The sequence below is a fragment of the Delphinus delphis genome, chromosome 17 (genome assembly GCF_949987515.2).
Source record: "Delphinus delphis chromosome 17, mDelDel1.2, whole genome shotgun sequence".
NCBI lineage: Eukaryota > Metazoa > Chordata > Mammalia > Artiodactyla > Delphinidae > Delphinus > Delphinus delphis.
In genome coordinates, this window is record NC_082699.1 from 72,075,322 (window position 1) to 72,099,667 (window position 24,346).

Genomic DNA, 24,346 nt, shown 5'->3' on the forward strand with positions numbered 1-24,346 from the left:
CTCTAGGAAACTGTTTTAACATCTGTTCATTTTCTTTAAAGTGCATATGATTGGGAAAAAGGAATATTTTAAAATTTGGGGACAAAATTTAGTTTAATGAAATAAGTTTTTTTTCTTTGTGCTTTTTATTTTCATTCTTGTATACACTGGGAAAGTATTGAAAGACTGAAGGAATTATTTGTGGAAATGATCTAGTTTTTTTGTTTTTCCAAAGGAAAAAAATTCAAGTTTTTTTTTTTTATTTTTTAAGCTTCTAGTATATTTTCTCGTTAAATTTTGTGTGGAAATGCTGAGTCTCCTCAGTCAGGTCTTTCTTAAGTTATGGAGTTTATTTCTTGCCACATCAGGAAACTGAGTTATATTACTCATTTAAAGATTTTAACTACTGTCTGTGTTAACTTTAAGGTGTCAGGAGTTGGGATTTCTCAACACTGCTAATGAAGATCCCCTCTTATAGCCCAATAAGCTAATCAGGAGTTCCAGACTCATGACAGGAACAGTTTAATTGAATCCATCCACTCTGGGCAGGTGACTGGAATAGCTGATTAAAACATAAATGCTGCTTTTAGGTTAACCACAGAGGAACAAATCAGGATCAGTCATGATTACTAACTTACTCACTTTGGTCATTTAGGTAAGAGAAAAGAAAAGGATAAAGAAAGAAAAGAGAAGAGGGACAAAGATCACTACAAACCAAAGCAGAAGAAGAAGAAGAAAAAGAAAAAGAAATCTAAGCAGCATGGTAAGTCCAGTCCTCCCTCAGTATCCGGTTGGTGGGGAGGGGGATTGGTTCCAGGACCCCCAGCGGATACCAAAATCCACTGATGCTCAAGTTTCTTATATCAAATGGCATGGTATATTCAGCCCTTCATACCTGTGGTTCCATATCCTTGGAAATTGAAAATTGATCCGCAGTTGGTTAAATCCCCAGGCGCAGAACTTGTGGATACAGAGGGCTGACTGTATGCTAAAATGGTGATTCCTGTTTTTTTTTTTGTTTTTTTGCGGTATGCAGGCCTCTCACTGTTGTGGCCTCTCCCGTTGTGGAGCACAGGCTCCGGACGCACAGGCTCAGCGGCCATGGCTCACAGGCCTAGCCGCTCCGCGGCATGTGGGATCTTCCCAGACTGGGGCACGAACCCGTGTCCCCTGCATCGGCAGGCGGACTCTCTACCACTGCGCCACCAGGGAAGCCCGTTGATTCCCATTTTTAAAAATTCTAAGATGCTTTCAACTGTCCTTTTCTACCAAAATTGTGGTAGGACAATATTCCCATGTTCTTCACAGCTGAGAAGTTCCTGTAGTAGCTTTCCCTTGTCTTGCTAATTTTGAAAATACGCAGCTCTGTTTTACTACAGTCTGTAAGTTAAGTGGTTTGTAAATTAATCACTGCAACTGTTAGAGTGTTTCATTGCCAGCGTTGTGGTGGACTGGATACCCTGACCAAGTACCCTTCTGTGTACTGAAGGAATTATTCTCAATCTGGAATCTTACAGTCCCTTGAATTAGCTTTCAAAAATGAGGGAAAATATTTTTAGAAAAACCTGGAAAAAACCAAATTATTTTTCTATCAATAGCCTGTCTCTAAAGGATGTCCTTTTAGATAGTCATTAAAGCAAAAATCATTCCTGGAGATAGGAGGTTACCATATAATGATAAAGGTTCAGTTCACTTTATATCTTTCTAGACATACAATTTCTGAATTTCATCACAAGAGTAACATCCTCATATCTTTCTTAGTAATTAATAAATTAACAAAACTCAAAAGTATCTGTAAGGATACTAAGAAAGATGGCAGCTGCACAGTTGATCTAATAGACCTGTCCAGGACACTGAACTCAGCAGCTGCAGAGTAGACAGTTTTATCAAACAGACACAAACATTTATTAAAATTGACCATGGGGGGCTTCCCTGGTGGCGCAGTGGTTGGGAGTCCGCCTGCCGATGCAGGGGACGTGGGTTCGTGCCCCGGTCCGGGAAGATCCCACATGCCGCGGAGCGGCTGGGCCCGTGAGCCATGGCCGCTGAGCCTGCGCGTCCGGAGCCTGTGCTCCGCAACGGGAGAGGCCACAACAGTGAGAGAGGCCTGCTTACCGCAAAAAAAAAAAAAAAAAAAATTGACCATGGGATGCAGCTTCAAGCAAACCTCAACACATTTTAAAGATATTATAGTTAACTAAAATCAGTATTGAAAAGACAAAAAGTCCCATATGTTTAGAAATCAAGCAAAATATTTTTATATAATTTATGGATGAAAGCACAGTACCAAAGGGAAAGTAAGATGTTAAGAACCCGACAGGTGATGAAAATGTTATATATGTGTCAAAACTTGAGAATGTAGTTAAAATGGCACTTAGAAGAAGAATATATATTGGTGTACATGCTTATATTAGAAAAGAAGGCTGAAAGTCAGCTAAGTCTCGAGCTTAAGAAGTTAGAAAAGAATAAGTCCAAAAAAAGCAGAAGTGAATATGATTAATGAACATACGAGCAGAAATTAATAAGTTAAAAAGAAATGCTAGGAAGAAATGAACAATGCCAAAATTAATTTTTTTGTAAAAAACGAGTAAGATCAACAAACCTCCGGGAAGGCTGTTAAGAAAGAAAAGACAAAATGTACAAATAAACTATATTAAGAATAAAGAGAACATAACTACAGATGCTCCAGACATAAAAATAAGATAATGTAAACAACTTTATGCCAGTGAACTTGAGAGGTTATTTGAAGGTATGGGCAATTGGCAGAAACCAAACTTATTCAGGAAGGTAGAAACCTGAATAGTCTTCAAACCTTGAAAGAAATTTAATCAGCATTTTAAAATCTTTTCACAAAGAAAGACATCCTGGTCCAACAAGTTTTGCTGTCAAGTTCTACCAAACATTAAAGAAGAAGATTATTCCAAACTTACATAAATCATTTTAGAATTTAGAAAAAGAGGGCGCACTCCTGTAGTGGGATGAATCATGTCCCCCACAAGTAGGTGTCCAGTTCCTGACCCCCATACCTGTGAATGTGACTGCATTTGGGAATAGGATCTTTGCTGATATAATTAGGATTGAGGTCATCTGGGTTTTGGAGTGAACCCTAAAGCCAATGACTGGTGTCTTATAAGAGAAAGGAGAGGGGGATTTGAGACACAGGGGAGAAGTCTGTGCAAACACATAGGAAGTGCTTGGAGTGATGCAGTTCCAAGCCAAGGAGCTTGAGCCACCAAAAGCTGCAAGAGGCAAGGAAGAATTTGCCCCTAGAGAAGTCAGAGGGAGGTGGCCCTGCTGAGACCTAATTTTGGACTTCTGGCCCCCAGAACTGAGAGAGAATAAATTTCTATTGTTTCAGTCCACCAAATTTGTGGTAATTTGTTGGGGCAGCCCTAGGAAACTAATACAACTCCAAATTCACTTTAGATGATTTAAATAACTTTGCTCTCAAAATCAGAAGAGAATGGTATGGGAAAGGACAATCACGGGCTGTTCTTATTTATGGACAAAGATGCGAAACACATAAATAAATGTTATGGAATTAAATCTAGCAGTATATTTAAAAGTATGACTGCATAGGTTTGGAATGCAGAGTTGGTTTGACATTAGAAAATCAATTAATGAAATTCACTACAGTAACATTACAGTTTTGATAAATGTAGAAAAACCATTTGATACATGCATGTGTACTTATGTTTGAAAAAAAACTGTGACTAGCAGATTATAAAACTTTATTTAGAAATGTGAAGAAGGCCTAAACAAATGGGAAATAATTCATGTTCGTGGGGTTGTAGATTCGCTATTGATGTCACTTCAAATAAATCTATAGGTTCATTGCTGATTCTAAAACTTAATATGGAAGAGTAAAGAGCCAAAAATAATACAGTCACTCTTGAAGAAGAATAAGGAGAAGAATTACTGTTCAGTTATAGTTATTACAGCAGTGAGGTATTTTGAAAGAATAGATTTATTAAGAACAGGATAATCCAAAGCAGATTCATACATATTTCAAAACTTGGTTTATTCAAAGCTGACATCTTAGTATAACAGGTAAGGGATGAAGTTTTCAGTAATTGGTATTAGAACAATTTATAATCCATATGGTGAAGAAGAATGAAAATGGACTCCACCTTACACCGTACACAAAAATCAATTCCAGCTTGATTAAAGACTTAGTATGTGAAAGACAACTTTGAAAGTATAGGAAAACATCTTTATTATATTTGGGCAGAGATTTCTAAACAAAAAATGCTAACCCGAAACAAAAAGGTTGAAAATGTGACTAGACTGAAACGAACTTTGGTTCATCACAAGCATTATAAAGAGAGTGAAAATGCAGCATAAACCATCAGAAGATACTGGCAATGCAAATACCTGACAAAGCATTAGTATTCAAAATATATTTCAAACCCTTACAGATCAAAAAGGAAAAGAAAACCTGGTATGAAAATGGACAAAAGGTTTCAACAGGTATTTCACAGAAGTGGAAACCTGAAAATGATAAAAATGATTATATAATACAGTGCTCACTCTTATGAGCAGCTGCATAATGCAGTTTTCAGAACCTGGTGAAATCTATTTCCTATCTGCCACATGGGCGGAAATTACAAGGTGGATGATGTCAGACGTTGCTGAGGAGATGGAGACAGCTGTACGACTGGTATGGAAAAGCAGCGATGCTTTTCTGATGAGAGTAGAGTTGACGATGTGCTTACCACATGACCTCACATTCCTAACAAAACTCACACAGTAGGAACATCAGGAGACACATATAAGAATGTTCACAGCAGCACTGGCATCGGCCCAGGTGTCCACCTGTCCATTCAGTGGACTCCGTATCACTATGTAAATAAATGGATTATACCCACTGGAATCTCATCAACAAAATGGTTAAGCTACAAATCAAGTCACTGAATTGGTTCAAGATGGCAGAGTAGAAGGATGTGCTCACACTCCCTCTTGTGAGAGCACCAGAGTCACAACTAACTGCTGAACAGTCATTGACAGGAAGACACTGGAACTCACCAGAAAAGATGCCCCACATCCAAAGACAAAGGAGAAGCCACAATGAGACGGTAGGAGGGGCGCAATCACAATAAAATCAAATCCCATAACTGCTGGGTAGGTGACTCACAAACTGGAGAACACCTATACCACAGAAGTCCACCCACCAGAGTGAAGATTCTGAGCCCCACATCAGGCTTCCCGACCTGGGGGTCCGGCAACGGGAGGAGGAATTCCTAGAGAATCAGACTTTGAAAGCTAGTGGGATTTGATTGCAGGACTTCGACAGGACTGGGGGAAACAGAGACTCCACTCTTGGAGGGCACACACAAAGTAGTGTGCGCATCGGGACCCAGAGGAAGGAGCAGTGACCCCATAGGTGACTGAACCAGACTTACCTGCTGGTGTTGGAGGGTCTCCTGCAGAGGCGGGGGGTGGGGGTGGTGGCTGTGTCTCACTGTGAGGACAAGGACAGTGGCAGCAGAAGTTCTGGGAAGTACTCCTTGGTGTGACTCCTCCCAGGGTCCGCCATTAGCCCCATCAAAGAGCCTGGGTAGGTTCCAGTGTTGGGTCACCTCAGGCCGAACAACCAACAGGGAGGGAACCCAGCCCCACCCATCAGTAGACAAGCAGATTAAAGTTTTACTGAGCTCTGCCCACCAGAGCAACAGCCAGCTCTACCCACCACCAGTCTCTCCCATCAGGAAACTTGCACAAGCCTCCTAGATAGCCTCATCCACCAGAGGGCAGACAGCAGAAGGAAGAAGAACTACAATCCTGCAGCCTGTGGCACAAAAACCACATTCACAGAAAGATAGACAAGATGAAAAGGCAGAGAGCTATGTACCAGATGAAGGAACAAGACAAAACAATTACATGAAGTGGAGATAGGCAACCTTCCAGGAAAAGAATTCAGAATAATGATAACGAAGATGATCCAGGACCTTGGAAAAAGAATAGAGGCAAAGAGTGAGAAGATGCAAGAAATGTTTAACAAAGACTTAGAAGAATTAAAGAACAAACAAACCGAGATGAACAATACAATAACTGAAATGAAAAATTTACTAGAAGGAGTCAATAGCAGAATAACTGAGGCAGAAGAATGGATAAATGACCTGGAAGACAGAATCACTGCTGCAGAACAGAATAAAGAAAAAAGAATGAAAAGAAATGAAGACAGCCTAAGAGACTCTGGGACAACATTAAACACAACAACATTCGTATTATAGGGGTCCCAGAAGGAGAAGAGAGAGAGAAAGGACCAGAGAAAATATTTGAAGAGATTATAGTTGAAAACTTCCCAAACTTGGGAAAGGAAATAGCCACCCAAGTCCAGGAAGCACAGAGAGTCCCATACAGAATAAACCCAAGGAGAAACACACCGAGACACATAGTAATCAAATTGGCAAAAATTAAAGACAAAGAAAAATTATTGAAAGCAGCAAGAGAAAAACAACAAATAACATACAAGGGAACTCCCATAAGGTTAACAGCTGATTTCTCAGCAGAAACTCTACAAGCCAGAAGGGAGTGAGTGGCATGACATATTTAAAGTGATGAAAGGGAAGAACCCACAACCAAGATTACTCTACCTGGCAAGAATCTCATTCAGATTCGATGGAGAAATCAAAAGCTTTACAGACAACCAAAAGCTAAGAGAATTCAGCACTACCAAACCAGCTCTACAACAAATGCTAAAGGAACTTCTCTAAGTGGGAAACACAAGAGAAGAAAAGAACATACAAACACAAACCCAAAACAATTAAGAAAATGGTAATAGGAACATGCATATCGATAATTACCTTAAATGTGAATGGATTAAATGCTCCAACCAAAAGACACAGGCTCACTGAATGGATACAGAAACAAGACCCATATATATGCTGTCTAAAGAGACCCACTTCAGACCTAGGGAAACATACAGACTGAAAGTGAGGGAATGGAAAAAGATTCCATGCAAATGGAAATCAAAAGAAAGCTGGAGTAGCAATACTCCTATCAGATAAAATAGACTATAAAATAACGAATGTTACAAGAGACAAGGAAGGACACTACATCATGATCAAGGGATCAATCCAAGAAGATACAACAATTATAAATATATATGAACCCAACATAGGAGCACCTCAATACATAAGGCAACTGCTAACAGCTATAAAAGAGGAAATTGACAGTAACATAATAATAGTGGGGGACTTTAACACATCACTTACACCAATGGACAGATCATCCAAGCAGAAAATTAACAAGGAAACACAAGCTTTAAATGACACAATAGACCAGATAGATTTAATTGATATTTATAGGACATTCCATCCAAAAACAGCAGATTACACTTTCTTCTCGAGTGCACATGGAACATTCTCCAGGGTAGATCACATCTTGGGTCACAAATCAAGTTTTAGTAAATGTAAGAAAGTTGAAATCATATCAAGCATCTTTTCTGACCACAGCACTATGAGATTAGAAGTCAATTACAGGGAAAAAACCGTAAAAACCACAAACACGGAAGCTAAACAATACATTAGTAAATAACCAAGAGATCACTGAAGGAATCAAAGAGGAAATCAAAAAATATCTAGAGACAAATGACAATGAAAACACAACGATCCAAAACCTATGGGATGCAGCAAAAGCCATTCTAAGAGGGAAGTTTATAGCATTACAAGCCTACCTCAAGAAACAAGAAAAATCTCAAATAAACAATCTAACCTTACACCTAAAGGAACTAGAGAAAGAAGAGCAAACAAAACCCAAAGTTAGCAGAAGGGAAGAAATCATAAAGATCAGAGCAGAAATTAATGAAATAGAAACAAAGAAGACAGTAGCAAAGATCAATAAAATTAAAAGCTGGTTCTTCGAGAAGATAAACAACATTGATAAACCATTAGCCAGACTCATCAAGAAAGAGGGAGAGGACTCAAATCAATAAAATCAGAATGAAAGAGGAGAAGTTACAACAGACACCGCAGGAATACAACGCATCCTAAGAGACTACTACAAGCAACTCTATGCCAATAAAATGGACAACCTGGAAGAAATGGACAAATTCTTAGAAAGTTATAACCTTCCAAGAGTGAACCAGGAAGAAACAGAATATATGACCAGACCAATCACCAAGTAATGAAATTGAAACTTTCATTAAACTGATTAAAAATCTTCCAACAAACAAAAGTCCAGGACCAGATGGCTTCACAGGCAAATTCTGTCAAACATTTAGAGAAGAGCTAACACCCATCCTTCTCAAACTGTTCCCAAAAAATGCAGAGGAAGGAACACTCCCAAACTCATTCTGTGAGGCCACCATCACCCTGATACCAAAACCAGACAAAGATACTACAAAAAAAAAAAGTACCAGTATCACTGATGAATACAGATGCAAAAATTCTCAACAAAATACTAGCAAACAGAATCCAACAACACATTAAAAGGATCATACACCATGATCAAGTGGGATTTATCCCAGGGATGCAAGGATTCCTCAATATATGCAAATCAATCAATGTGATACACCATATTAATGTATTAAAGAATTAAAAACCATATGATCATCTCAATAGATGGAGAAAAAGTTTTTGACAGAATTCAACACCCATTTATGATAAAATCTCTCCAGAAAGTGGGCATAGAGGGAACCTACCTCAACATAATAAAGGCCATATATGACAGACCCACAGCAAACATCGTTCTCAGTGGTGGAAAACTGAAAGCATTTCCTCTAAGATCAGGAACAAGACAAGGATGTCCAGTCTCACCACTATTATTCTACATAGTTTTGGAAGTCCTAGCCACGGCAGTCAGAGAAGAAAAAGAAAGAAAAGCAATACAAACTGGAAAAGAAGAAGTAAAACTGTCACTGTTTGCAAATGACATGATACTATACATAGAGAATCCTAAAGATGCCACCAGAAAACTACTAGAGGTAATCAATGAATTTGGTAAATTTGTGGATACAAAATTAATGCACAGAAATCTCTTGCATTCCTATGCACTAATGATGAAAAATCTGAAAGAGAAATTAAGGAAACACTCCCATTTACCATTGCAACAAAAAGAATAAAACACCTAGGAATAAAGCTACCTATGGAGACAAAGATCTGTATGCAGAAAACTATAAGACACTGAAGAATGAAATTAAAGATGATACCAACAGATGGAGAGATATACCATGTTCTTGGATTGGAAGAATCAATATTGTGAAAATGACTATATTACCCAAAGCAATCTACAGATTTAATGCAATTCCTATCAAATTACCAATGGCATTTTTTACAGAACCAGAACAAAAACGTCTTAAAATTTGTATGGAGACACAGAAGATCCTGAATAGCCAAAGCAGTCTTGAGGGAAAAAACGGAACTGGAGGAATCAGACTCCCTGACTTCAGACTATACTACAAAGCTACAGTAATCAAGACAGTTTAGTACTGGCACAAAAACAGAAATATAGATCAATGGAACAGGATAGAAAGCCCAGAGATAAACCCACACACATTTGGTCACCTTATCTTTGGTAGAGGAGGCAAGAATATACAATGGAGAAAAGACAGTCTCTTCAGTAAGTGGTGCTGGGAAGACTGGACAGCTCCATGTAAAAGAATGAAATTAGAACACTCCCTAACACCATACACAAAAGTAAACTCAAAATGGATTAGAGACCTAAATGTAAGACTGGACACTATAAAACTCTTAGGGGAAGACATAGGAAGAAAACTCTTTGACATAAATCATAGTAAGATCTTTTTTGATCCACCTCCTAGAGTAATGGAAATAAACTAAAAAACAAACAAATGGGACCTAATGAAACTTAAAAGCTTTTGCAGAGCAAAGCACACTATAAACAAGATGAAAAGACAATCCTCAGAATGGGAGAAAATATTTGCAAACGAAGCAACAGACAAAGGATTAATCTCCAAAATGCACAAGTTGGTCATGCAGCTCAATATCAGAAAAACAAACAGCCCAATCCCAAAATGGGCAGAAGACCTAACTAGACGTTTCTCCAAAGAAGACATACAGATGGCCAAGAGGCACATGAAAAGCTGCTCAACATCACTAATCATTAGAGAAATGCAAATCAAAACTACAATGAGATATCACCTCACACCAGTCAGAATGGCCATCATCAAAAAATCTAGAAACAATAAATGCTGGAGAGGGTGTGGAGAAAAGGGAGCCCTCTTGCACTGTTGGTGGGAAGGTAAGCTGATACAGCCACTATGGAGAACAGTATGGAGGTTCCTTATAAAACTAAAAATGGAATTACCATATGACCCAGTAATCCCACTACTGGGCATATACCCAGGGAAAACCATAATTCAAAAAGGCACACGCACCCCAATGTTCATTGCAGCACTGTTTACAATAGCCCGGTCGTGGAAGCAACCGAAATGCCCATCTCCAGACAAATGGATAAAGAAGATGTGGTACATATACACAATGGAGTGTTACTCAGCCATAAAAAGGAATGAAATTGGGTCATTTGTAGAGACATGGATGGATCTAGAGACTGTCATACAGAGTGAAGTAAGTCAGAAAGAGAAAAACAAATATCGTATGTTAACGCATATATTTGGAACCTAGAAAAATGGTACAGATGAACCGGTTTGCAGGGCAGAAATTGAGACACAGATGTAGAGGACAAACGTATGGACACCAAGGGGGAAAGCAGCAGGGTGGTGGTGGTGGTGGGATTAATTGGGAGATTGGGATTGACATGTATACACTAATATGTATAAAATGGATAACTAAGAAGAATAAATAAATAAAAATCAAGTCACTGAAGAAAACATGTACAGTAATATAATTTCATTTATGTAAAGATCAAAAATTTGTAAAACTAAACAGTATATTTTTTAGAGATTCAAATGTATGTAGCAAAAGCATGAAAGCAAGAGAATGATGAATAGAAATTTAGGATAGTGATTACCTCTGAGGTGGACGAAGGAAATTTATTAGTTCAAATTGGAAAGTGGCACAAAGGAAGCTTCAAAACTGACAGTGACAGCCTCTTAAATTTTATGATGAGTACCTAAGTCTTTTGTAGTATTTATGTGCTTTATGTCATACCCATTTCTTCCCCGTATTCATCAAACACTTAAAAGCAAAAACAGTTTTAAAAACTGTAAAGCCAACGAGGTAATTTCGGAGTTGGTAGTCACTTTTGGTAAATTCTTCAGATTTTAACTCTATAGACCAAAAATAACATCTAATCTTTCCACAGGATATGAAATTTCTACATTTTCTAACTCTAAAGCTACCAAAGTAAATTTAAAGATATGGGATGAAAATGGGATTGAAAAACTTGAAACCACTTCCCAGAGATTGTCTTGAACATCTCTGGACACTTCTGTGTCTGCACTGGTCCTCAGCCTTTCTCCTCCACCCCACCCCTTCACAGATAGCTCTATGGAATCCATACTAGAGAGAACCTAACGTTAGGAGGCTCTGGAGCTCTGTAAATGGAAACCATGAACCACAGATTCCCTTGTTTAGTGACTGCCCTCCCGTGATTATGTATCGGAATGCAGAAATGACAAGCTTCACACTGCAGACCAGACTGCCAGATGTACTCGCAGCTGAGCAGAGGCTGAGGGGATTTGGCTGCCTTGGGTATTCCAACAGAGACACCAAGGCGTGAGGAGAGGAAGGGCCAAGGTTTTTAAGTCACCTTACGTTGCATCGGCAAACAGCTCTCTTCCAGTACTACAGCAGCAGATGCAGAATCCTGTGTACCAAAACACCTGTGAAAGTGGGGAAAAGATAACAGGGAGGGGCTGACAAAGAACAAAGTAAGAAGTGGGCCATACCTGGTAGCAAAGTGAGGGGTAGTTATGAGAATGCAGGAAGTGGTAACTTGAAAGAAAGGAGAGAGGGATTAGGATTAATAAGTCTTAGAGAAAAAAGTACAGAGAAAATTTGCACCTCAGAATTGTAACCCACCATTACCTATGGTAACCCTATTTATAAAGAGCCATTAAAAAAATAAACCTTTAAAAAATGTTTTAAAATCAGATCTGTAAGTGAAAATCTTAACTTTGAAAGTAGAGTCCTGGTAAATACTAAAGATGTACAGAAGCATTGCTCTTCATACACAGCAGGAGTTGGGTCGAGTAATTACCAGCGTCTTTGCAATTAGTTATTACGTTTGAGGAGAATTTTTTCTGGGCTATTTACATTTATCTTGGAAGTGACACTTTTCCCCAGATGATTAAATCAGAAGAGTGTTCTTTAAACTGGAAATAGGGGGGTTTAAGTAACTTTGAAATTTCAAAGACATCTTAATTTTAAAGAATTCACATTATTACTACGTGAGGTTCCTAATAGAATATGTATTTTAGTCTGCAATTACTGCCATTAAGGGAGTTTAAAAAAATCTTTCTTTTCATCACTCAGTGTGATTTTGCATATCCTGCTGGTGCTTTTTATATGCCAAACACTAAGCATTTTACATATACTAGGTCATTTAATCCCCGCATTAACCTTTTACGGTGAGGCCTGTTATCCCCATTTTATAAACAGTTAACTAAAACAGAGAGATGAAGAGAGTTGTCCAAGCTCACATGGCTAGTGAGTGGAGAAAAGCAGATTGAAACCCTGGCAGTCTGGCTTCTGAGTCTTAATTTTAACTTCAACCATCATGCTGTGTTGTTAATCTTACCTCCTGTGTCTTAAAGATTGTTTACTAGGCTGTGTATCCTTCCCTCCTTGTGTTTGTTGGCATACTAAGTCAGTAGTTATCTGTTTAAATGAAGTTATGGAAAGTAGTAATTGAGTTAAGTAGCTCTTTATAATTATCCCATTCAAGAGTGGGTTGACATGTTTCAATTACCAGAATTAGTTTCCATAATATAAAGCTAACATTGTGTTCAATCTGTGTGTGTGAGAAATTGCCGTGTTGGATTCTATTTAAGAGTGACATCTTTGCCAGTCTTTAGCTTTGTTATTTTGAGCACATCTCACCATCTCTTTGTCTTTCATGTATCTGTAAATATGAGAAAACTGAAGGCATACAGAGGTTTAAAAGAACTAGAATGAGAAATGCAAAGAGAATCCAAAGTATCGTATAGTAAAAACCAAGATTCCCTTCCAGGCACTTGTAAGCAAGCGTATATGTTACGAGTGGTAAAAAGCATGCATAAATATCTACTAGGAAAGGTATGATGTATTTTGTGTGTGGTAAAAGCAGTACAAAATAAATTCTATTTAGAGAAGCTTTATGTAGAAGATTACATTGCTCTAACCCTGAAACATAGCAGTAGACTTTTATTCATAATAGCCTGAGGGCGTGGGAGCGGGGAATACAGGAGGGGTGTAGAATGCTAAGAAATTTTGTTCAGTTGCTAATATAACGTAAAGAGATTAAATGTCAGCTATGTTCTATTTTTAACACCAAATTGAGATTTTTACCATTTTTATACTCAGCCAGTACTTCTGCTTTCACTTTTGCTGAGAGGGCATTGTAGCATGTCATGGATGAAAGGGCAGCTTTTGAGAGCTGAGTGTGTGGGTTCAAATCCTGCTTGCAGCACTTAGAGCTTGGGTGACCTTTGGCAAGTTATTTAAATGCTATAAACCTCAGTTTCCTCACTCGTAAAAGGGTAACGATAGTTTCTGCTATGTAGATTTATTGTTAGGATGCCTTAAGGTAATCGTGAAGTATCAATACTTAACCCAGTGCCTGGCTAGCGCTTAATCAGTGCCCTTCACATTTCCACGCCTGTGCTTGAGTAACACGGTGCTGGCAGCCCTGCAGTTTCTGGGAGGCTATGAGAGAAGGCTCTGTAGGGCTGACAGCACCAGCATCATCTGGGAGTGGCCCCACTGCTGAATGACGCAGGTGTGAGGCCCAGGAAGTGGTTTGAACAAGCCTTCCAGTGTGTGTACACGTTAAATGTTGAAATCCACTAGTGATGCTTTTTGTTGAAGAGTAAGGCTTCTGTAGTCAGGCTGTCTGGGCTCAAATGTTGGATTTGCCATTGATAGCTGTGTATTCTTGGGCAGCTTAACCTTTTCTGCCTCTGTTTTTTCATTTGTAAAACAGCACTAGCAGTTGTAGCTCCCTTATTGGATGGTTGTGAGGATTACGAGTTAGTACACATAAAGCACTTAGAGTCCAGTTTGGCACATAGAGAGCTCTCGGTAAACGTGAGCTCTGCTGTGATATTTACGATGACCACTATATTCGTTTCCCATTGCTGCTGTCACAACTACATAACAGTGACTTAAAAATACACATTGATTATCTTAAGGTTCTGAAGGTCAGAAGTCCAAAATGGGTCTCACTGGGCTAAAATCAGGGTGTCAGGACTGCACTCCTTTCAGGAGGCTCTAGGGGAGAATCCGTTTTCTTGCCTTTCCAGACTCCAGAGGCTGCCAAGTGTCCTGGCCCTTGTCCCGCTCACATCTTCAAAGCCAGCAGTGGTGGCTCGAGTCTTTTCTTACTTTACATCACTCTGGCACTGACCCTTTTGCCCCCTCTTTTACTTTTAGGGACCCTTGTGTTGATATTAGGCCAACCCAGATAAGTCAGGATAATCTCTTATTTTAAGGTCAGCTGACTTCCAGCCTGATTCCATCAGCAACCTTAATTCCCCTTTGCCATGTAACCCAGCCTATTCACAAGTCTGGGGATTAGGCTTTGGACGTTTTAGGGGACCATTATTCTGCTTCCCACACTACCAGCTTCTGATGGATGATACTCAGTACACACCAGCATTGGACTGCTCTTCTCTTGTAAGCTTGCTTTTCCACTCTCTACCTTTCTTCAGCCTTTTCTACCTCTTATTTATTCCCTAATCTGCATCAGTTTACATCCTTTGCCTCATACTCAGTTGAGGAAATAGAAGCCATCGGATGAGCACTTGCGCATCTCTTATCCACCACATCCACATACTTACCTGAACATATCAGTCTTCTCCTTTGCCTCTACTACAGTGAAGAGACTGTCTATCTTTCTCTTCTTAAAAATCCTGGCATTTCTCACTGCCTGCCTCCCCATCCCCGGATTTTTAGATTTATATGGACAGTGTGTAGGATCTCCCATCTTTAAAAAGCCCTCCTCTGAATCTGCATTTCTCCTCTGATTTCTCCATCTCCCATTTACACTTCAGCTCCATCTCAGAATGCCAGTTTCAACACCTAGTTGTTCAAGCAGAAACCTGGAAATCATCCTGGAAGGTAGCATCTCAGCCTTCCATCTCCAGTCCACAGGTGACTGCGTCTGCCTCTCAAATGTCACCTCAGCTGCCTCCCAACCCAGGCCACTGCCTCTGAACTGTGTCCCCACCGCCTACTTGTGCTCCCTGGACCCCTTCCTCCATTCCACAGATGAAAAATGGAACTGGATGTGTGTCACATCTTGCTTCCCCTTACAAACTTTGACTTTCTGTTGCTTTCAGGATAAAACTTAAAAACAAAAAAAAACTTTAACCTGATCTGGCTGGTGTCACTCCAGCCTCATTGCTCATCTCCCTCACTCAGTGTGCTCCAACCACGGTCTTGTAGTTTGTCAGATGTGCCAGGTATTCTGCTTTGTGGCCTCCCCATGTGCCTAGACTCATACCCTCTCCTGTCTTTGCTTCCCCACCCCACTCTGCTTATCCATCTTCATGACTCATTCTAAGCTGAGGAAGACAGAACTAATTTTTTTCAGGACCATTTAATTTAGTTCAGAGGTTTTCTGCTGAAGAATTTATTGATCAAATTATCACTATAATAATTGACATGCTAGACATCATGAGAACCTCTTTAAAAAAAAAGGTTAATTTCCATCTTGCACATCTTACTGCAGACATAGCTGTGATTATAATGAAGAGAAAATGTAGCTGTAATCCTTTTTCACTTCTGGACTACTTAATAAGAGTTTATGGGTACCAGTTAGAAAATGGTGCTCCCTGCTATGTATATACTGCCTGGGGTGTATGTCCCAGGTGTCCTTGCCAAACCTAGTTCATCAGATGCATAATGATCTAGCTGTTCATGGATGAGAAGAGAAAGTGGTGGCATGATTATTTATGTATCATAAAACATGACTTTCTCATTATTTTTATAGTGACTCTTCTTGATTACTTGACACTTTATTAATATTTCTCTATGTATCTTATGTTGCAGACTATTCAGACTATGAAGACAGTTCCCTAGAATTTTTGGAAAGGTGCTCTTCTCCACTAACTCGATCTTCTGGGAGTTCTCTGGCTCTACGAAGCATGTTTACGGAGAAAAATACAACATATCAGTACCCAAGGGCAATTTTGTCAGTTGATCTTAGTGGTGAAAGTATGTGTAACCATGTAATGCTTAAAACAAGTCTTAAGATTCTTAAATGTGGAACCGAAAATAAAACATACTTTAATGAGGCCTATCTGAGCAGGGCACACAATTTAAAAAGTTATTCCATGAACTAATATGAAAATCTCAACATTAGAAATTTGAGCTACTTTTTAATTTATATAAAGTAAAATTGGCATTTATACTTAACTGTAGGACAGGTAGTAAGGAAACAATTAGTGTCTACTGTGTACTGGTCTTCTGCAGGTGTTTTTACATGTATTTTCATATTCTTCACTACCAGCTTATAAAGTAGATATTGTTACCCACACTACATAAACAAGCAGAGGCTTATGGGTTAAGTAACTTATGGGGCTAGTTAGCGTTAGAATTAAAACTCATACGAAGGTCTATCTTAACTCCTAAGGTAATGCTTTTTCTGCCAGATATTTATCATAGTCTTAAAAATGCACTTTGAATTCCTGATCACAGATATGTCTGTAACCAAAAGTCTGGAAATGTGATCAGATCAGTGATGTGAACACATTCAGGTATTAAGCACGTAGACAGAAGGCCATGTTAGGTGGTGACACGAGCCCTAGAGTTGGAATCTCTCAGGTTTTCCTGTAAGTCCAGTCCTGACAGTGGAAGGTGTTGAGGACTCTTACCTGCCAGTGTTCTAAGCAATGGGAAGAGGAACTCTCCCAACTGCAGATATTGATGGCTTGAGACCAGAGGTCTAGCACAGTAGGAACCAAAGTCAAGGAGTGAAGAGTAAGGGATGGGGGTTCGTCCTATGTAAAATCCCAGGGATATTTATGGGGAGTGCCCTGTCTTTTCCTTAAGTGCCCTACATGGCAGATGCCAGGTCATGTGTTTTCTCTGGCACTGTTACTGCCTATTCTCTTCCAGGCCTAACTCCCCTCTAGCTCACTGTGGAGAAAAGCATATTCTTCCCTTTCCCCTAAAATAAGCACATAGCACTTTTGAGATTTTAAAATCTCAAATCTAAAAAAAAAAATTGGGATTAAGAAAAAGTTCTATTCCCTTTTCTAACAAATACAAGTCCCCTTTTCCCTTTTGGGCCAGTGGTTCTTAACCTCAGGTGTACATTAGATTCATTGGTGTGATGCTAAAATATATGATATCAGGTCCTTCAGCGGAGCACAAATCTGGGATTTCTCGGAGGGTGGGTCCTGGCAAGACAGCCCCAGTAGCCAGGGTTGAAAATCACATAACACCCATACTGTGAGCCATCAAGGTCTCAAAATTGCCTTTTTATACAGAGTGATGGAGAGTGGGAGATAATATCTGGATGACCGGTGTTGCTGGAACTAGAACACTTGAGAGAGGGCTGGGGAGAGTGCCATGAATGTGTGCCCTCAGTCCCTCTGTCTTTCGCCTGCCCTTCACGTGTTCAAGCGTTGAGCTCTGACAAGAAAGCTGGAGAGGTTCTCAATGTGCATAAGAGCTACCTGGAGAGCTTCTTAAAACACAGTTCTGGGTCTTACCCATAGTATTTCTGATTTCTGACAAGCTCCCAGGTGATGCTGATGTGGAAACCACACTTTGAGAATACTGTCTGGGGAAACAGCAATGTCAGTTCAAGGGGCAGCAGTTATAAGAGAACAGTGTTCTGTGGCCACTCGGTTGGAGCTATTGTCCAGGTGGCCATTTCAGTGTGAGAAAGAACTTGTACTTGCTTTTCTTATTTAACTTTCAACCCAGTGGCCCATTTACTTAGCCTCCAGAATTCAGCCAGACACTGCGTTGATGCTTGTGAGTTAGTCGAACTGGATTTTCTGGCCAGTTTTTTAAATTTGCCTTCTGGCACCGTAAAGCCTGGCTGTGTTGGCCATACAAGCCTATGTGAGATATACACTAATTCCTTTCAATGATAGTAGTTTTTAAATTAAATTCATTGCTAACCCTGTTATGATTGCCATTCATTGAATACCACATACGTGCTGCAGCAGTGTTTGAAACTGTTCATCCACGTTCTAGTCTGCCATTTTGAAACATGAACTTGTATTCAAGAAAGCCCAAGAGAAAATGCAAATTTTGGATTTAAGTTAGATTATGAATAAATGAAATTTATTCTTCATGTTCTCAAAACTACCCATATTGTTAATATTAGAAAGATTTTATAATATCTAATTGATTTACTTTTGGTTCCTTGAATGTTTTTTTGTATTTCTGTACCATTGTCTCATTTCTACTGACCTTACTCTCTCCAAGATGTCCTACAATCCTGAAGAGAAGAAAACATTTATTTTTCTAGAAAACATTAACTTTTTATAAATCAGAAACGAAACATTCAAAAACATTGAGTTGGGGAAAAAATAAGCACGATTAGAAGCTGATAAGGAAAACACTAAGTCATATGAAATATTTAAAATATAAATTGCATGAATTATTTAGTTTGAATTCAGGCAACTTCCACCTGGTCTGATTAAGTCTGAAAAATTTTTCTCTATATAACGACTCCCTCCTTCCCTCTTCAGAAACATTCTGGAGTGGCTATCATATGTATCAGGCTTCATCCTAAGCACTGACTACAGAGCATTCAGCAATGCAATGGACTCTTGATTGCCCTCATGGACTCTTGACATTCTAGAAAGGGGAGATGAAAGCAGCAGGTGAAGGAATGGTTGAGAACGTGACTGCAGGTTAGGGTGGTAAGGTAGGGAGGAGCCAGCTCTGCTCTCTGTTCTGAGGAGCAGCCTCCATTCCAGGAGCCTGTGAGCAGTGGTGAGGTCTTGTATCACGTGCCATGTGATGACTCAGTTTCCCCAACATTTCTCCACCCACACTCCGGCAAACCTTTAGTGCCCTGTCATCATTTCTTTCCCTTTGTCATGATTAAACATTTCCTTATATTTGCCTTGATATTTTTTTTCCTCAATAGCCTGAGCTAAATGATAGTCTTTGACTCAACGCTGTTATAAGTACAACCTAAAGCCTAGGATGTAAATAGAGTTGTATATAGTGGTCATCAATATAACCTAACTTCTAGGGTATACTTATTTATTTTTTTAAAGATTTTTATCAAAATGAAATTTAAAACATTTTAAAATTCCTTAGGGAACTCATAATCCCAGTTTAAGAAATGCTGAAATCATTAAGAGCACAGGTTGTAGAGTCGGGCAGTCCTGGTGTGCAGTCGGCTTTACCACTAGCTGGCTGCATTACCGAGCAAGTCATGTCATATTTAAAGTGCTTCGGGTGGTACCTGGTGTGTATTAAGTGCAGTGGTAGTTGAAGATACTGTTACTGTTAAGATTCACAGTATTGCTGCTAGGACCCTAGGCAAGCTCCTTCACCTCTCTGAAGTGCTATGTAGCTGTATGGTGCAAATAATGAACCCTGTTCTTTTTACAAGCCGTTGTTGTGAGGATCAGAAGGAATAATGTTTGTGAAAGCATTTGAAAACTGCACATTTTAATTGTTAATATCAACCTTAGCCCTAACCTCTGTAAGCACCTGGACTAAGGGATACTTTGAGTTACTTGTAATGGTGTTAACATTAAGATGTAAAACAATCATAGTTGCCTAAGCTTCAAAAATCATTTGTTTCTTTGTCTAGAGACAAATGCTGTATTCCCATTCGTCTGCCCTCCCTTTCTAAATACTTAATAGCTTATAATCACTTCCCATAGTGCCTTTCTTTCTAGAAAATGATGTAAAAATGAAAAAAAAATGCTGAGTATGCTTTTATGTATATTCTAGACTTATCGGATGTGGATTTCCTAGATGATTCTTCAACGGAGAGTTTGCTCCTAAGTGGGGATGAGTACAATCAGGACTTTGATTCAACCAATTTTGAGGAATCTCAAGATGAAGATGATGCGCTTAATGAAATTGTGCGATGCATTTGTGAAATGGACGAGGAGAATGGCTTCATGATTCAGGTGACCTGCCTTCCCTTCAGCACTGAATGAGTTAGTTCAGGTGCTCAGCACATTCGTCGGGGCATCTGTGTGTTCTCTTTTTCCTCACCGTCCTTTTGAAGATGGAGGCTTCTAGCTTAGCATCAAGTTTAAAGTACCAGTTGTAATGATTGGCAGATCGCTTCTTCAGATGAAGTAGACTGTTTTCTTATCTGAGGCTCTCTCTCCGGGGTGTTTCTTTTGAGGTCTTCTAGCTGAAATTCTTTTCAAGAGCCATTAAGGTGGCTTAGCATCCCCACTGAAGGGTAGACCATAGCCATCCTTTTCCTGCTGGTCTGGATCCTGTTGTTTAATACTTCATGGTATATAGTCACCCTTCAAAGGGTAGAAAAGTTTCCACAGTATTGAAGATTAAAGGAAAGCTTTGTTGCAAGGATTACCATTACAAATACCCTCTCCCTGTAGAAAAGGTATCTTTAAGAAAAAAGGAAAGCATAACCCATATTTTGTGGTTACATTTTGAAGATTCGGAGATGTTAGTTATAGAAACGAAGAAAAAGTAATCCTCTTTTTTCCCCCTTTTCAGTGCTTTTCTCAATAAGGGAACTACAAATTTATAAGTTCACCACACAGGTAGTACTTTAAGAGGTTGTTGCCTAACGCACTGCTACAAAGTCACCTATTTTTTTTTTAAAATTTCTGCACTTCAATAAGCTATTTTTAAGAGTTCTAAGGATGTGTGAAATAGATGGGAGAAATAATCTTATGCCTTTTTTTATGATTAAGCCAGTTTATCAAAGCACATTTTAATGGGTGCAGGGAGAGGAAGTGCTTGAAATAGCTGACTGTTTCAGAAGTGAAATTTCTCGTAAGTCATCACTTGCTTTTGTTACGTGGATTAAGAATTGAACTGGTGGCAGCTGCCGCAGCCGCTGCCGCAGCAAGATTCAGCCAGCTAGTTGAAGAGAAGGGGGTCTGTCTTGATTTCTAGCGAGTAAAGCACGGTTGTTTCCCGGCAGTGTGAAGAGTGCCTGTGCTGGCAGCACAGCGTGTGCATGGGGCTGCTGGAGGAGAGCATCCCGGAGCAGTACCTCTGCTACATCTGCCGGGACCCTCCAGGTAAGCTTCGGTCCCTGTGCTCATCGCAAGGTGTCTGGATGTCTTGTTACGTACAGGTTCCATTGTACGTCAGCTGACTGAGACACCATGACCTCTGTGTCAGCTAGACTCCGCTTCCATGTTAAAATTTAAAATTCACTGTTTGTTATAGTTTCATTTTCTATATTAATTATTTAGGCAAAAGCATTAGCATAAATTCCTCAGCATAAGTAACTACCTTACTGGAAGGAGAGGGTTGTGGCTTTTACCTGAAAAGAACTAGCTCCTTAATCTATTGATTTCTAAATAGGTTAACATATGGCTATTTGAACGGACTCAGAGTCTGAACTCACGCTCCTCCTGACGTGGTTTTGAATGAGTGTCTGATAGTGCAGCAAATGAACCTAACGTCAGAGCAGATGGGATGTCCAGTTATCACGCCCAAGTCCTTTAGTTTACTGACGAGGCAGCTAGGGCACAGAATGTCGCATGCCTCGTGCACAAGGATGGTGCTAGACTGGCCGCACCGAGAGGAAGACCTGTGCCTTTGGGCTCCCTGTCCACTAGGTGCCTTCCTCCACGCAGAGGCTCTCCGAGCAGCAGTGTTCTGCATGTCGTGTGCACTTTATCTCCGAGGCAGAACCCATCTAGACATCTCAAATGAAAGGCTGCTGCCTTGTTCTGTCTATCAGAAATAATAATAATAATAACATTAAGAAGCAGGAGAGTTATCCAAACCTACATGAAGGTAGGCATTTGTTCATTCATTCATCCAGCAGCATTTATCAGATGCCTTTTATTTGCCAAAATCTGTGGTGAGAGGTAAGGTGATTGATTCTAACCACACCTTCCTCTCTCTCACAGCATAGTAGGGGACACAGACATAGAAGCAACTAATTGTAATAGGAAATAATTACTATCGGTGGTGAAGATATAGGATTATATTGGATTCTGTGAGCTCTTAGATGTGAGGGAGGGGTCCTTAGTCAGTTAACTGGAACTCTTTGTTTCGCCCAGTTCAAAACAAATGTTAGTGAGAGAAACAGGTACCCCTGTCTAGTTTCTATCGAGCCCTTTTGGCCTTTTTAGAAAACAGATGACATAAAACAGAGACATAAAAAATGGAAAGCAACACACTCAAGTTCCCTCTGCAGGTGTGACCTGCCACTGACCACATCCTTCATGGAGTTTGTCCTGCTTACCGGGCAGGACATCTGAAGGTGGGAGGAGCTCTCACAGTGCCAACTCCTTGACGCACTGTCTGACTCGTCTTTTGAATTTGTTCTTAGTCCTAGAGCTTGCCTTGTTCACTGAGTGATGTTAATCGGATAGCAGTTGAAGGGAAATCTGAATAAGTGGAATCCTTTGTCACTTTAATGTCAACTTTATCTACAGGTCAGAGATGGAGCGCAAAATACCGTTATGATAAGGATTGGTTGAATAATGGGAGAATGTGTGGGTTATCATTTTTAAAAGAAAACTACTCTCATCTCAATGCCAAAAAGATAGTTTCCACACACCACCTGCTTGCTGATGTCTATGGCGTTACGGAAGTCCTGCATGGGTTACAGCTGAAGATCGGAATCCTAAAGTAAGTGAAGGGCGGCGAAGGGAGGGGCATACTTTAGTGTGAATTTTAATTTAAACTAAATCAGTTGGCTTTTTGCAGGTTCAGATTAGCAGCTTGGAAGACAGAATAGATATTTGAACAAATTTTAACTTTAAAAAAAAGGAAAGGTTAGTAACTTTTTGGATGAATAGCTCCTTCATGCCTATTGTCCTGGAATAGAGAAGCGTGGGTGAATAACAACGGCGTCTAGTATTTCAGCAAATGTTAGTCCCGTCACACTGTTTTGTGGGCTCACCTTGTGCACAGAAGTACAGTTGCTGTGGTGAACCGTGTGGTGTGTGTCCTCCTTCAGGAATGCTGTCACGATGAAATAGATGCAAAGGTATATTTTTAAATTACCTTAAGATTGGCTTTGAAGGGAGCCAACAGGTCATGTAATCCATTCGTCTCCTGTGCACCAAATATGTTATAGTCATCCCGGGCAATTTCTCCTTAAAAACAAAGCAAAACAAAAACAGAAAAAACACTGAGCCTCCATACATATCAGAATGTTCTTGAAGTCCTTGTTTTCAGTTCTTCCTAATACCTCCCTAGAATTTCTCTTTAAAAGTATACATATATTATATAAAACAGGGTGATTCACTGGTTTTTCACAAGATTTTCTTTATTTGGCTCACTTGCCTGGGCCGGAAACGTGCCCCTTCCCTTCCTTCCATCTCCGTCCCGCCCCTCCCGCAGTGGCGAGGCCCACTGAGTACTCTGTCCCTGTGGTTCCTTACCGTCCCGTCTCTCTCCTCACCAAGACTGTCTGAGCGGGCTGTTCTTCTCATGTGAACAGTTGCCATACCTTGTAAATTCCTGGTGGCTCCAGTCTTGTGCTCTTTCAGTTCATCCTTCATACTGTTGCCAATGTGATCTAGTAAAAGATAAGGAGGAGTTTGTCTCTTTGGAGCTTAATATACCATCGTGTCTTCCTGGTGCCCAATGCGAAGAGTGCAGGCTCGTTCAGCATGCACTCTGAATCCTTCCACGATGCGTATTCTCTCTGTCATTTTGTTGTCATGTCTTCCCTCTCCTGATTTTTCCCCCAAATGTTCCAGCTATACCAAACCATAATCGCTGAATGAAGCATGCTTTTACATAGCTCCAGGCCTTTACTCACAGCCAGAATAACCTTCTACCATTAGTCCTTCTAGCAAATGCTTTTTCATGATTACCTTCCCAACTAGAGCTGATCGCATCCTTGGCAGACTCCATGCATACTGATTTCAGGCACTTTGGTGCACCTTGTTTATGTCTGCCTCCCCTTACTAAGCCATGGGTTCCTTGAAGGTAGGGCTTGTGTCTTATTTATCATTTTATTCCTAGAGGTTAGTGGAGGGATAAGTACTCAGTAATTGTTGAATGGAATTTGCTTTGGTTGTATGTCATAAACCTGAATATGGATTTCTTTATAAAAAGGCCATGCAAATGCTAAAACTCAAAGGAGAAACTAAATTATTAAGCTAAGCTTTTTTTTTAAAACCTGGTTGTCCTTG

At 39.8% G+C, this 24,346-nt stretch overlaps 1 protein-coding gene across 10 annotated transcripts in view; it reads left to right on the forward strand.

Annotated features, from left to right (window-relative positions):
- Window positions 1–24,346, forward strand: part of PHF20L1 (PHD finger protein 20 like 1) — a 78,458-nt gene that overhangs the window by 47,043 nt on the left and 7,069 nt on the right. For all 10 annotated transcript variants that reach the window (XM_059995211.1, XM_059995213.1, XM_059995214.1 and 7 more), the window contains 5 exons: window positions 635–742; window positions 16,095–16,259; window positions 19,980–20,161; window positions 21,160–21,259; window positions 22,634–22,829. In XM_059995211.1, coding sequence (XP_059851194.1) covers window positions 635–742; window positions 16,095–16,259; window positions 19,980–20,161; window positions 21,160–21,259; window positions 22,634–22,829 — 751 coding nt within the window. The remainder of the gene's footprint in view (window positions 1–634; window positions 743–16,094; window positions 16,260–19,979; window positions 20,162–21,159; window positions 21,260–22,633; window positions 22,830–24,346) is intronic.